This window comes from Ruditapes philippinarum, unplaced genomic scaffold (genome assembly GCF_026571515.1).
Source record: "Ruditapes philippinarum isolate M1 unplaced genomic scaffold, ASM2657151v2 ctg731_1_1_1_1, whole genome shotgun sequence".
Taxonomy (NCBI): domain Eukaryota; kingdom Metazoa; phylum Mollusca; class Bivalvia; order Venerida; family Veneridae; genus Ruditapes; species Ruditapes philippinarum.
The window spans coordinates 129,022-144,987 of record NW_026853897.1 but is presented as its reverse complement, the minus strand read 5'-3'; the positions used below and the strand labels follow the sequence as shown (position 1 = coordinate 144,987).

General features: G+C 31.5%; 2 protein-coding genes and 1 long non-coding RNA gene across 3 annotated transcripts; 1 reads left to right on the top strand and 2 right to left on the bottom strand.

Moving 5' to 3' along the window:
* Nucleotides 1-375: 375 nt before the first annotated feature.
* LOC132738276 (uncharacterized) lies at nucleotides 376-2,492 on the bottom strand. The gene is made up of 3 exons (XM_060725742.1): nucleotides 2,360-2,492; nucleotides 1,088-1,150; nucleotides 376-827 (listed from the first exon to the last, which is right to left on the bottom strand). The coding sequence occupies exons 2-3, from the start codon at nucleotides 1,089-1,091 to the stop codon at nucleotides 427-429; spliced, it is 405 nt and encodes a 134-aa protein (XP_060581725.1). The 5' UTR covers nucleotides 1,092-1,150; nucleotides 2,360-2,492; the 3' UTR covers nucleotides 376-426.
* A 3,546-nt stretch (nucleotides 2,493-6,038) lies between these two features.
* On the top strand, nucleotides 6,039-8,058 carry LOC132738277 (uncharacterized). The gene is made up of 3 exons (XM_060725743.1): nucleotides 6,039-6,194; nucleotides 6,666-6,725; nucleotides 7,178-8,058. Exons 2-3 carry the CDS (start codon nucleotides 6,722-6,724, stop codon nucleotides 7,534-7,536), a joined length of 363 nt encoding a protein of 120 aa, XP_060581726.1. The 5' UTR covers nucleotides 6,039-6,194; nucleotides 6,666-6,721; the 3' UTR covers nucleotides 7,537-8,058.
* A 58-nt stretch (nucleotides 8,059-8,116) lies between these two features.
* LOC132738278 (uncharacterized) lies at nucleotides 8,117-15,803 on the bottom strand. The gene is made up of 3 exons (XR_009626850.1): nucleotides 15,692-15,803; nucleotides 11,297-11,367; nucleotides 8,117-8,587 (listed from the first exon to the last, which is right to left on the bottom strand). It is a non-coding gene; the product is annotated as an uncharacterized LOC132738278 (long non-coding RNA).
* Between the last annotated feature and the right edge of the window lie 163 nt (nucleotides 15,804-15,966).

Below are 15,966 nucleotides of genomic sequence, written 5' to 3'. Positions count from 1 at the left end.
ATTTTCATTTTATGACGTCATTTTTTATGACGTCATTCAATGATAATTGTTGGTATATCGTAGTTATAACTACAAATTCGAACGCCCATGGCTACTTAGTATGGCCATTTCGATTCAGAATTCTTCCGTTACAAAATGTGACCGGTCGATTTGTTGGGAACCTCACGATCAAATACTTTGCCAGTTCTGTGATAGCAATGAAGTGAAAAGTAAACAACATTTCCTATATGTAATATACATTTTACATACATAATTTATTCTAGTTCGATTTTAATCTAAATTCAGAAACATATATGTTAATAATGAATTGGTCTCGTTGTTTTATCATTGCCCTAGTATACTGGTGACAAATACTGTTTATAAACACAATATAAGAAATATTCTGAGCATTTATTTGATGTAATGTATAGCAAGTCAGTTACTGCATTATTTATGCGTATACTTCTGGACTTTTCCATCATTACCACGCACGTAAACATTAACTTCATTGGCGTCAGAGAGCTTCAGATCTCCTTTGTAGAGGTGAACATCCCTGCCACTAGCAGGACAAGGTTGAACGCTTCCCTTTGGTACTTTTACTTCAATTGCCACGTCAGTTTTCCCTTCTTTTATCTTACTCTCATAGAATTGTTTTGTTACACCATCGTAGTTGTTTCTCGCTACTTCACTCCGTGATTTATCGGGACCGTTTTTTGTAAGGTAAGTTCCAGGACCAAAAGCAGCATCACCTTGTTTTGGATCGGATTGTTTGATACGTCCAGACTGTAAAATCTTTCCTGCCGAGTCCCTATCTGTATGGTGATAGTATGTGTCATGATTGTTGCTAGCTGCAACAGTAAATTAAACTGAAGCATAAATCTATAGTTAACGAAAAATGTAACTATACTTCACTATCATCATATACAAATCATATTTTATATAAAAAAAATAATACGCAAATTTGAATCATTAAGGAAAACATAAAATCACATTTTAATTAAACCAAAAATAGAATGTAGATAGGACAATAACTTGGCATTTTGAAAATTTAGATTTTTCTGATAATTTTGGTGTTCCATACACTGAGTGATCTAGCACACAATCTTACCCATTTCTGTGTTAACTGGCTCTAGTATCTTGCTTTAGTTATCAAGGGCGGCGCTTTTAGTATCTAAAAAATAAAATATTAATAAGTGTCAAATAAACACAACTGAAAAGTCTGCAAATATGGAAATTCAAAGATATATATGTATGTATAAAAATAAAACACAAGAGCGTAGAAGTGAAAATTTACTTTGATTCCAAAGTCTAAGATTTTAGAAATTCAGCTTGAAATTGTCAATACATCGTCATCTTTAGAATCCAATTAAAGTTCAATTAATTTTTAAACTTGCTAATTTACATATGATTTTACTTATCTTAATATCTAAACAAATTATGTTTATCTTAGAATCGTTTTACAAAAAAGTGATTTGACCATCTATTACAGGCCTATAACAATTGTGTCCGCCAGTTCAAATAAAATGGACATCATACGATAATTATTTAAATATGAATTTATCTAGAATATTATCTCGTCAAATAATTCACATATCACCAATTAATATAAATTGATAATGAATACATATTTGAATAAATTTGCGTGCAATTTTTCCGGCTCAACATTATATACACAAAATGATTATGAAATTACTTCAAAGATTAGATTGGATCAGAAAATGAAACTTTACATATTTGAAAAAAAATAATTTCACGGTACATTCATATTCTGACACTCCTCGTATCTAAATAAAGTCATACTTTATTGATTTTCTATGTTTTTTCTTTTTTAAAGTAAATAATAAATTATATGTTATTTTCAGATAATATTATCACAGTCATACGAATCTGTGAAATATACCTATTTTTTTTTCAAAATTGTACACAAAGTTGGGATGGTTAATGTCATATAAATTGATTACGTAATTAATAAAAGTCGACCTTAAACTATCTTCACAGCCAATTATAAGTATAACAATTCAAGAAATAAAATGATGACGATTTTGAATATTGATGGTCTGTTTAAGTTAACATAATTTATAATAATTTCCTTAATTTAGTTTTAGTTGGCTTTATAAAAATACTGAAATTTTCCATGTTATTCGTACAAAAATACGAATGACCCGAGTCCATAACAATCTGATTAATAGCATTATAACTATGCTAGAACCACCACTTCAATTTTTTGTTTTCGTTTCGTTTTTTATTGATCATAACCGTCTAAGCATATATCTTTGTAGTTTTAAAACAATTACCTCGTTTTTTTGTACATATCAAATATTCTAAATTGATATATAATCAATTAATTTTAAGAGCGAAACTGAAAAGAAAATATACTTACGGTCAGCTTTGCTTTTTCTTAAACTTGTTTGTGTCAGTAAATTAACGTGAAATCGGGATTTTATTCATATGAAACCGAAACTAACGACATATCATCTGGGTTTCCAACATCTCGTGTTTCTTATTATAGAAAGTAATGTCAATTTTTGTCATTGATGCTTTTATCAGTTATCATTGACTTATTAATCAGTTAGATATAATAACATGTTCAAAATAGCAAGTCATCTGTTTACTGTTAATTGTTTTTGCAGAAACTCTTTTTAAATTAGGGAGTTTATTTATATGAAACTGAAACTTACGTCATAAGTTAGGGATTTCCAGCACCTCATGTTACTTATTTTAGAAGTTATGTCTTTTTTTGATTCATAAATTTATCAGTCAGTAAGATAGAGGTACTTGTTCAAAATATTAAATTATCTATTTTTTGTTGTTACCTCAGAAAATCTTTCTAAATAAATTCTTTTGACAAACTCACATTATTAGTACTGGGCGTAAAGTGTGTTCAGAAATTTCAAGAAGTAACATTTTACTGAGCTGTTTCGGTCTTGAAAAGTGATAATATGTTAACGTAAACATTATTCTATATAAACTTTACCTTATATGTTACATAAATTGATGATAATCTTAACAATTTATCAAGCTTTTTTTTTAAACGAACGTTTTTATTTGAACTAATACTCGCCAGATAAAGTAAGGCAAGATCGGAACTAAATATCATCTGACAGACATTGTGATAAATCAGTCAGTACATCCACAGTAATTTGCCGCACTTAATTTTGCTCTTCATCATATGCACAGCAACAACAACAAAAACAAAACAAGTAAAATACTTTGACAATTCATCCCGATGTTTAATAGTGATGATATTGTTACAATCAAGAGTCATTATCAAATATACTATCAAATATCTACTTCAGTTTCTGGTGAAATTATGATCATTTGTAATAAAATCATTTAAATTATTCATCCTAAAACAAGGAAAGAAGTATATAGTTTAACCTAGAACAGTATAGATATATTCAGGCGTCATATTTGTTTGCATATTGTCTTCGACATTTTATATAAAAAAAATCATTAATATAGCCTTTGATAATCGTAATGTCTTAAAATAATTATCTAACAATTATTTCAAATTTCAAAGCATAATAACCAGTGAAAAACCTTAATGATTCTTATCAACAACGTTTTATAGCTTTCAATAAAGGTAGAAAAGTTTAAGAGTTATAAATCCATTGTACACAAAAGCTTCTGTTACGAAAAGTTACATTTTCAAATGAATCAATTTAAACAAAGCAAATTTACAAGAGTGGTGGCATTGGCAAGAAATTGGTCGGTCCTTCGGTAGGCGGTGTTTTGATCCTTTCGTTCATCAACATCAAACATAAAACTCTAGCATTAATACAATTTACCGTTATTTTATAGGAAACTTCAAAAATGGAAAAATTGATAAAATAAGGAGAAATAAAGAATCCCTAAAGAAAGCCAAACAAGACAAAATTGAAAATGTTTTAGGTTCGGTTTGATTGAGCCTGTTCATGGACGGTACTGGAAAGTGAAAGTTACCTTCTTCGCCCCTAGCACCAGCTTAAGAAGAATTCAACATTTAATGATGGTAATGGTGAAATTTTGAATTTTGAAACATCCGCAGATGTGTTCATAAGGCGGTTAACATGGAACTTTCAATGTGGCACTTTCGTGCCAAATTCATGAAAAGCGGCGTATGGTCCCAAAGTAAAAGAATGTGTGTGCCCTGAACGAGAAAACAATGGGCAGAACTAAATAAAATGGAATTTTGAAAGGGGATAAGAGGTTATGAAGCCTGCATATTACAGATATGTCGCCAAAAGACAAATTTTAAATTAAGGCTACATATTCTAAGGGTGATTCAACATTTTTCAAGTAGGAATATTGGAACCACCCAACTAGAAAAATGCCAAAAAGTACAAACTAACAGTACCACAAACACCACAATAATGTCGTGCTGAACGATCCTTTAGGATCCAAAATATAAAATCTCTGATTGAATGTACGTGGCGACTTTTTACAGCCTTCACACGGCACAAACACCGTGATGTGGCGATAAAATAAAGAAATTCCTAAAGAAAGCCCAACAAGACAAAATTGAAAATGTTTAAGGCTCAGTTTGATTGAGCCTGTTCATGGACGGTACTGGAAAGCGAAAGTTACCGTCCACGCCCCCAAGCGCCGAAGGTCATATTGTCATAAAGACAATGGCATATCAATTTTCAACAAACGATATTTTACGCAAGCGATTGTGAAAGAATGGTCAGCTTTGTAATGCATACCTTTAGAAAAGCCAACTTTATTTATAGTTCCGTCAGCTTTTCCTCATTTTTTTTTTTAGAAGCTTTAAGCATTTTGCATTTTCTCCCAAGGGATGAGAAAACTTGGCCTTAAATCATTCATATTTGGAACTATCATCATACTAAGGGGAGATGAATTGTGATGTATTTTCTAAGATATGCACATGTACTTAATTTAGTAATATGATTATACTGCCTCTAATTTATCTTAAAGTAGGACATGCTGTTTTTCAAAAATAAAAATAAAATAAAAGAAAACGTCACTGAAATAATTAATCTACATGTAGCTTAAGGTTCTCTGATCTGAAAAGTATGAATTATGTGTCAGAATAAGCAATTAAATTACTTTCAACAATTAAAAATAAGGTAAAAAGACGGTAAAAAATTAGCTTAACACATTTTTTAAAATCTTTGGCACATAAAAATATCATCAACAAAAAGGAATTTCTATAGAAAAGAATGTTTGTAAAAGCATTGCGTAATAAATATTATCAGCCTTGAAACCGTGAAAACAACTTAAATGTGCACTAAAATAGATTAATCATTGAAGTATCATACAGTAAATACACTTATCCCAATAAACGTTTTATCAATTTTCAAAAACAAAATGTTTTCATATTTAATTCCGGGAAACACTCGTCGGGATCGTGTTTCAGTTTCTTGTAAAGGGAGAAGGGAAGCTTTAAATTGTTTGAATTTTAGATACTACTTGAGATATTTCTTTTCTGACGCTTTGTTCTTTATATGTTTAAAAACCATGTGCTTGATTACCACATAATAGACCACAAATCATTAGAAAACAATAAAGCATTCCTTCTAATAAAAACTTTGACAAATGTAAATTTAGATAATTTAACCTAGCTTTAAGCGATATAATTAATAAAAACACCAATAAGATGTTAAAAAAAGAAAACATTCTACATTCGGTAAACAACCGATTAAATGATCCGTCAAAGTGTGAAGAAAATTCATACGATGCTATGGAAATTGCAAATTATCAACTATTTCTTCAATTCTTAATAAGTCTTAATGTTTTGAAGATTTGTTTACTCATCTCGATCGACAGTTGAGTGATGCTTTTGATTATGTTTGAAACATTGTCGGCTTTGTTCGGGCTGTATTTCCTTAAGGTTTGCTATATTCGAGTGTTACTTTGCGACATTTATACTGTATGACATTTTTCAGTCGTAATTTATTTTAAAACTGCACGGTGTAGAGATTTTGATCCTTCTTTTGTAACTATTCTCAAATGAGAATCAATAACACAAATAAAGATACACAAATAAACTTATCTGTACTACCATGCACTTTAGACACAGATAAAACGGGCGAATCGATACTTTGTCATTTTTAAGAAATACATTCTCATGTTATAACGTGAAGATATTATATACATTAAGGTCACAACTTTCAATATCGTGTAAATGTAAATTTAACATAGCAAAGACAGTCATTTTCATACAGAAACATATCCAAAAGGGGACGGCTAGTTTTTTTTATATTCTTTAAAAGGTAAGTAATGTTACAATTTTATTAACCTTTTTAGGCTTAATGATAGATACATGTATGTTTTATTATTACCACGGTACATGTTCCCCCTTGTTAATTTGTGTCATAACCAGTAGAGTTAATACAAACACAGAACTTTGATTGATAATGTCTGGCAGAGCCAGGCGGCTTTATTGTCTAAGAATAGAATATGATATAATCAAAAGATTAACCAAAAAATTCAAATATGCTTTCATATAGAAAACAATTGTAGCAAACGTTATAATAGATGAGACAAAGTTTGACAACAAAAGCAACCAAACTGTCCAACCAATTACGATTATCCGCTTTTCTATTCTACATAGAGCGGTCAGTTGGTCTTGGAGAAAATGTTGATGTATTTTATCGACGTAAATTTCATTTCACACCTTAATTCTTTCGATTTTGAATATTATATGAAACTGTTTATTTACAAATTACATATTTACCCTTTAGAAAAACTAAAGCTAACACTCAACCACAGCAGAAAAATCTTGTACAACAATCAAAAAATGGGTAAGTGTGTCATAGTGAAATCATAATAAAAAAAAAACATAAAGTAAAATCGAAAAAAGTTAGATTAATTTTGAAATGTATATTTTATCAACTCATTGGTAAAAATTATTGTACATCGTAAGTCTCTATATTAGTTACATGACATCATTTAATAATATAAGAGTATCATTTTAAGGGCGGCGTGTTCTTTGTAGAACTTTGTTTCTTTTCTTTTTTTAAATATATGTTATTATTATTATAATTGTTATCATTATTATTCTTATTATTATTATTATCATTATTATAATTATTATTATTATTATTTTGAAATTAAAAAAGCATTGCGCAACATGCTTTTCAATGAATGCTATTGGGCAATCTGTTAAAGTAAAGATACGAAACCAACTGAAAAAAATAAATGTATGTAAAAGGATACAACTTTAACTACTAACATCTTTTTGTTATAATTCCAGCTTCATCCAGTGACACTATAGTCCTATATCACCACACAGACAGCGATTCAGCAGCACTTATAATAAAACATGGATACATCAAAAAATCAGGAGGAGGACGTGATGCCGTTTATGGTGATGGTGTTTATCTAACAGAAATTGGTCCGTCATCGTCAAGATCTATTGTAGCCAAAAACAACTATGATGATAAAAAACGTGGATGGGAAAAGAAGATAGAGGAGGGTAAAACGGAGGTTGCGATAAAGATAAAAATAAAGAGGTCAAAGGTCAAATTGTGCCCTGGAAACAGAAATGTTTACCTTTACAAGGGCGACCTGTACCTGTCTGATGTGGAAGAATGGGATGTGGTTGAGCGATAATAGTTTACAAATACATGTAGTTTACCAATGCTCAAACACTGTATGCACAAAATATTTACATTTTTATGCAAATATTATAGTAGAATGAGGCAAAAAGTGCATTATTTACATTACCCCTCACAGAAAGAGAAACATCAATACCCAATAGCAACACAATAACAAAAAGTAAGCTCGGACCGACGGACAGACGACGACCTGTAAATGTTCAAAATAGGTCACTTTGAACACGTTCTACTTTGATAAGGTAAAAACGGATCAGATATTTGAGCAAGTATATTTCTTCATCAAAATAACAACAACTGAACAATAAATTGATACATAAATCAAAGGGATCAGTTTTAAACATGTACTTTTCAAATCAATATAGAAGATGAATTGTCATTACAGCTTAATATGTTAATGACCTCTAAGGACGTTAGAAAACAAAGCATCTATTTCAATAAAGATACATTTCTTTTTCAGATTTCATTATAGCAATGAATATAAACATGATATGGTTTGAATAAAAGGTATCGATTTATATATGCTTTTACATTTGTTATCAGTTTAATACGAACAATTTAAAATGATATTCGTCTTCTACATCATGTAAATTACAATTCAAACAAAATATTTGCACTTGCTACAAAATATAGTCTTTTTTAATCATTATCTATATAGGAAGTTTATTTTCTATTAATCATATCTATATCTAAGGGAACGAAGACCATTTCGGTTCTGATACGTGTTTGCTGCCTCATCGCTTCCATGCATCAAAAGCAAAGCAACCAATATTACAGTGATTGTGATCATCATCATCATCACATCATCACCATCATCATCACTATCATCATCACAATTACAAACATTATCATAGCCACCACGGTCCCAACACAATCCGCGAGAATATATGACGAATGGTTTGTAATGATAAAGTTCCTGTAAACACTAGAGCCACATGTGAGATTACAATCTTCTTCCATTTGATTGAGGAATTCATCTATTGATGTTTCATCATCTAATGCTTTGTTTGTGCTGCGGTGATACAGATCTATGGTTTTATTGGAGGCATCTGTATTGGAGAAATTTGTAGATACAAAATCATCAAAATACTTAAATAGTGAAAAAAATGAACATTCTGGATATCTACTGACATGTACTTCTAAACCGATAAGATAATAATAATAATAATCTTTATTCACAAGAAGTTACAAACCCATGAGTGTCATGGTATACAATCAATCATTTTATAATAAATATAGGTCGGTCAATGGTGACATATAACAATGACATATAACAGTCTCTAAAAGACATGTAATATTTTAGTTGAAGGTACACATTTTATGTAAATAATAGAATTAATTGTGTTGCATGCATATGTTTTAACCGGAAGAAACTTAATAATTCACAATACAACATGAACTTGTGATCAAATACATTACAATCACATATAAATATGTGTGTTTTACTAGAAGAAATTTAATATTGCATATCGTATAACATGAACTAATAATCAAATACACATGTGCATTACACTTACATATAAAATGTATATTTTTTAAGTATTGAATGATTAACCAAAATAGATTATAAATATATACTTGTACAAATGACGTTTAGGCGAAAAGTGTGAATGAATTTATTTTTAAGAAAAGTAAATCGGTGTACGGATTTCAAAAGCTTTATAAATAAAAGTAAACAGTTTTCTTATCATAGTAGTCGATGTTAAGTCATGGGTTTATGAACGACATAAATATATATATATATGTGCTCTAACTACGTTTATTATCTAAACTATATTATATGATACATGTGTTTACATATCAGTGTCCGTGATGGTAGTATTTTAAGATCTAGAGAACTCTCTATTATAAAGGAGCTGTACGCACCTAGAGTATTATGTTACAGTTTACTCATCATGCTACAGTCGATTCATTTGACATTAATTCGATAAATTTAGGTATGTTTGGTCTTTTCCAGTTGTACTTTGGTAAATACTTAGTTCTTATTTCACAATATAAAGTACATTCTAATAAAAATGGTATTCATCCTCGAGTTTGTTACATATTATACATTTTCTTTCATTTCTTGGAATTTTGTTTGGTTTATGCCATCTCCCTGTTTCAATTAACAACCTATGTGCTTAAACTCTAAATCTTGTTTATGCTATTCTAAATTTCTGAATGTTAATTTGTTCAAGATACAATTTAAAATTAAAGTTTGAACAAAGAATGTAAAGGGAAGCTCTTGATGAATTGCGTAGAGATTCTTTCCAGTTTTGCATGTAGTTATTAAGTCTCTGTTTTACCAAGTTCAAAAATAAAATTTCATTTCCCACACCCTGATTAACCCAAACATGGTAAAACCCTAGTCTCTGAAGTAATTGTTTAATTGAATTAGCCCAACATTTATAATTTGGTTTTTATTCTATATTAAAGATCATCATATTGTAAACTTTTTTAATGTACAAATGTTGTTCCGATTTCAATATCTTAAACCAAAATTTTAAGATTCGTATCATTCTAAGCTGTATTAATTGTTTTCTGCCTAATTCTCCATAAACGAAGTTATTTTGAGTTTGTGGCCTTACTCCTCATAATTTTTTGCAAAATTTCAAATGTATATTTTCTATCTTTTTTGCTTCCATATAGCCCCATACCTCGCATCCATAGCTTTAAAAAGGGTGTTATTAACTTGTCAAAAAGGTCGAGTGTGTGTGAAACTGAGATATTAGGAAAGTTTTGCATATAAGAGTTAAGTTTAAAAATTGCCTCCCTTTTTAAAAACCGTTACTTTTGTTTTATTAGCGTTTAGTTTTAGTTTCCATTCGTCACAATAATCTTTTAAAATATTTAATCCATTTTGAAGATCTTCTTTTGTTTCCGATATAATAGCAATGTCGTCTGCGTATAATAATAAGAACAATTTCAGAGTACCTAAGTCTATGCCTTTAAAACGCTTTAATATAAAAGTATCTTCTAAGTCATATATGTACATAGAAAAGAGAAAAGGGGACAAGCTGTCCCCTTGACGGACCCCTAATGAACACATGAAAGTTTCGCTCAATATATTTGATAATTTAGTTCTGGATTTGACGTTTGTATACATAGATTTCAAAACTTTCATTACTTTTCCCCTGACTCCTAATTTTATCAGCTTTAACCATAGATTATCCCTAACAATAAAATCAAATGCTTTTGTAAAGTCAACGAAGCAAACAAAAAGACGTTTTTTTACAGAAATTATATGATTAATTAAACTTTGTAATGCAAAAATAAGATAAACTTGTAACTGTATAAGTTCTATGAATACATTTGGAAATTCATACTAAATTAATGAATACTCCAGAAAAAAAAATCATACAGAATAATAAAACTTTCTATCACATCCTACCGTTTGTGTTCTTAGTTATATAACCATTCCGTATTTCTTTCACACGTGTAATTGCACATAGTTGTAAAAAAGTGCACGTACAACGTCCAAAGCAATATGTTTTGTTTTTTCATGAATGTCATAGTGTTTAATCATGTGATAAAACTCATTTCTCATTCAGTTTCATATCATATAAAATTGTATTAAGACAATGTTTTAAAGCTTGTCACAGGCTGACTTTGTAAAAAAATTGAAATCGTTAAATGCCATTTGGTATGACAACGTATGTGAGATTTCTCATTTCTAATTATGTCACAGAAGACAATTATGGAAAGTCATAAAATACATAAAATTTGTTTACAGCAAGTTCAAAGCAAGTTGGATTCCACATTCAACTCCATACACTTACCCATTGTTGCGCAGATCTTTTGTCACTATATAGATATGGGATATCCACTGTGATTGACGCCTGGCTGTAAACTAAAATTAAAAGATATTTAGCGTTCAATGCTAGTGGTACAATTTTGTTCGCCTTATCACGGCACTAAAATAGATTTAAAGCAAAGGATAAGGTGTGTTAGAGGTTGTCTGTTCAATATATCGCGATTTCAGACATGAAAATGCCATAATATTTACCACTGACTAGAAATTTAAAATGCCGTTAACTTCCTGTCAATCTGGTGTTATTTTGACATATATAGTAGAACTTTTGTTCATAAAGCCAACAAACTTTAGATCCACACGTTGTACAACTCAATATTTTATTAGAGTCACTATTGTCTCTGCTGACAGCCTCGCCAATAATAAGATGGGCAGGGACATGTATAAATTTGAACCCAAATAAACTTCATACTGTTAAATATAGCGTGTGTGATATAGAAATGCAAGGAAATTATAACTTTCTTCATGTATAACAAGAATTTGTAACAGAGTTACCAACGTCCCCCGCCCCGGGAGTTTTATATGAAGCATAAAATTGTGCTATTTCAAAAGATTGAAGTATGGATCTCAGGACATTCAGTCCAAAATTATGGTCAATGCTAGATCTGCAAATGTAACAATAAATTTGTTAAAAAAATGAAATGAAACACGGAATTTAAAAATCTATCATGTTAAGCTTTGACCTCTAAGTGTGACATTGACCTTGGAGGTAGGGGAGCAGGTGTTGTGCATGACACAACGTCTTATTATTGAGACTATTTGTGCCAAGTATTTTCAAAATCCCTTGAACTATGAAGAAGTTATAGATTGGACACAAAATATACCCTATAACAGACTATGTAAATCTTTGACCTCTAAGTGTGACCTTGACCTTGGAGGTAGGGACACAGATGTTACGCATGACATATCATCTAATCATTGTGACTATTTGTGCCAAGTATTTTCAAAATCCCTTAATCTATGAAGAAGTAATGGACAGGACAAAAAATATACCAAATAACAGACTCTGTTAACCTTTGACCTCTAAGTGTGACCTTGACCTTAAGAGGTAGGGGTGCAGGTGTTGTACCTGACATATCGGCTTATTATTGTGACTATTTGTGCCAAGTTATTCCAAAATCCCTTGAACTATGAAGAAGTTCTAGATTCGACACAAAATATACCCTATAACAGACTATGTTAATTTTTGACCTCTAAGTGTGACCTTGACCTTGGAGGTAGGGATGCAGGTGTTGCGCATGACACATCCTCTTATTATAGTGACTATTTGTGCGAAGTATTTTCAAAATCCTTTGATCTATGAAAAAGTTATAGACCTGACACAAAATATACCCTGTAACAGACTATGTTAATATTTGACCTCCAAGTGTGACCTTGACCTTGGAGGTAGGTGACCGGTTTTTGCGCATGACACATCATCTGATTATTGTGAACAATTATGGCAAGTATTTACAAAAGTCCTTCATAGATAAGAAAGTTATGGACCGGACACGACATATACCCTCAAATAGGCAATGTTGACCTTGAATGAGCAAGTACGACCTTGACTCGAAGGGATGGGTCTGGTTGTTGCGCATGACACATCGTCTTATTATAACAAACATTTGTGCCAAGTTATCTCAAATTCCTTTGATAAATGACAAAGTTATGGACCGGACACGAAATATACCCTGTAGCAGACTATGTTAATATTTGACCTCCAAGTGTGACCTTGACCTTGAAGGTCGCTGACTGGTTTTTGCACATGACAATTCGTCTGATAATTGTGAACAATTATGGCAAGTATTTACAAAATCCCTTCATAGATAAGAAAGTTATGGACCGGACACGACATATACCCTCAAATAAACAATGTTAACCTTGAATGAGCAAGTACGACCTTGACCCTAAAGGTACGGGTCTGGTTGTTGCGCATGACACATCGTCTTATTATAACAAACATTTGTGCCAAGTAATTTTAAATTCGTTTGATAAATGACAAAGTTATGGACCGGACACAAAATATTCCCTGTAACAGACTATGTTAATATTTGACCTCCAAGTGTGACCTAGACCTTGAAGGTAGGTGACTGGTTTTTGCGCATGACACATCGTCTGATTATTGTGAACAATTATGGCAAGTATTTACAAAATCCCTTCATAGATAAGAAAGTTATGGACCGGACACGACATATACCCTCAAATAGGCAATGTTGACCTTGAATGAGCAAGTACGACCTTGACTCGAAGGGATGGGTCTGGTTGTTGCGCATGACACATCGTCTTATTATAACAAACATTTGTGCCAAGTTATCTCAAATTCCTTTGATAAATGACAAAGTTATGGACCGGACACGAAATATACCCTGTAGCAGACTATGTTAATATTTGACCTCCAAGTGTGACCTTGACCTTGAAGGTCGGTGACTGGTTTTTGCACATGACACATCGTCTGATTATTGTGAACAATTATGGCAAGTATTTACAAAATCCCTTCATAGATAAGAAAGTTATGGACCGGACACGACATATACCCTCAAATAGACAATGTTAACCTTGAATGAGCAAGTACGACCTTGACCCTGAAGGTACGGGTCTGGTTGTTGCGCATGACACATCGTCTTATTATAACAAACATTTGTGCCAAGTAATTTCAAATTCCTTTGATAAATGACAAAGTTATGGACCGGACACAAAATATTCCCTGTAACAGACTATGTTAATATTTGACCTCCAAGTGTGACCTTGACCTTGAAGGTAGGTGACTGGTTTTTGCGCATGACACATCGTCTGATTATTGTGAACAATTATGGCAAGTATTTACAAAATCCCTTCATAGATAAGAAAGTTATGGACCGGACACGACATATAAGCAAATAGGCAATGTTGACCTTGAATGAGCAAGTGTGACCTTGACCCTGGAGGTAGGGGTCTGGTTGTTGCGCATGACACATCGTCTTATTATAATAAACATTTGTGCCAAGTTATTTCAAATTCCTTTCATAAATGACAAAGTTATGGACCGGACACGAAAGTGTGACGGACGGACGGACAGACGGACGGAGCCTATTTCTATATCCCCCTTTTTCTTCGAAAAGGCGGGGGACAACAACAAATGAAGCACGAGGATTTCCTGAACCTCGGAATGACGGCATGTTTACCGAGTGTCTATGAAATTGTATATAATATGCAGCGTCTCTGTAAAGATTCAATATAATAAATCTCTCTTCAGACTATGCAAAAATAGCCCTTAATACGTAAGCTTTAAATCTAAGAACAATTTATCTCAAGATTGATTTTCTTAACAGTTTTGGCTCATCTGCAGACATACAGCTTGAAATCGGCTCAATTACAGCATGTCCAGTCGCTAGTAGGCTGTAAATAATGATCATGGACACCATACAATATTTTGAAACTTATTCCATACAGTCTTTAGAGAGAAAAATATCATTTTTACAAATTTCCGGCAAATTACGAATTTTCAACTTTTTCCGCTTGGATAATTTTACACTCGATTGTGTCAGTTCAATAATTAAAATCAGATGACTAATTCATCGAATTTATCGAACAAAAATGTATTTACCATAACAGACTATAAATGTGGCCCTTTTTTGGTCAAATTTTAAGCTGTACGTATGAGTAACCAATTAAGGTATTACATGTACCTTCGATAAATTACATTATACATAGATATATAATTATTGTCCTTGATAGTTATGTTTAATGTTTAATCAGCCGATGAACAATACAACTAATGAAATTATCTTAACAATAGAACAATATTTCGCAAATATGATAAAACTGAAGTAGGAGTTGGCTAGGATTTTGAAATTCACAAGGAGTGTTAACGCTCTCCTGTTAATTACAAAAATCGTCTTGCATACATATTTAGAATTATTCAGTGAATTACTGAATTCAAATTTATAGGCTACCTTTTCGTAGATAATAACCTTAAGGAACATAAATTGTGACAGTTCCAGTGTCCGTAGTATCAGTGCCTGAAAGGCGGGCGGACCCTCATCATGTCTGTAATACATAGATACTGTTAACCAATTTTCGTAAATATTCTTGGTTTAAAAAAATGCATAACACCTGCTAATTTTGGATAGCGCTCCCATATCTAACATTTGTTACTATTATTTCAGAAACAACCGACGTTCCTTAAGCTACCTTCTTCACATGAAAGAATCCAAAAGTCCCTATCAGGTTTCGAAAACACAGCGGTGAGGGGTAAATGTTTTGAACTCAACGACCTTTACGTAATGTTCACTGGATGTTTCATATAATAATTATATTTTTTTTTTCATTATTTTTGTTACTCATCTAGAGACGGCATGCCTCTTTAACACAAAATTATCATAATTTGTCTAAAATGTATACTTACACAAATATTTTAGCTGCACTTTATTAGTTACACTTGTTTGTCCATGTATTAACGCGAAACCGAAAATGTCGACCCTTATACATATTTTCCTGCTGTAAAATCTTTTTTCTTTTTTTTGAAAAATGATTCATTTTTGAAAAATGATACATTTTTATCATTGCATAATTCAGTGATATGATAGTACATGGTATGTTTATTTGCGTGCATAATTTCTTGTTTGTTCCTGTGTCACATGGTGTAAAAATAAATTACAGACATTTAATTATAATCATTTC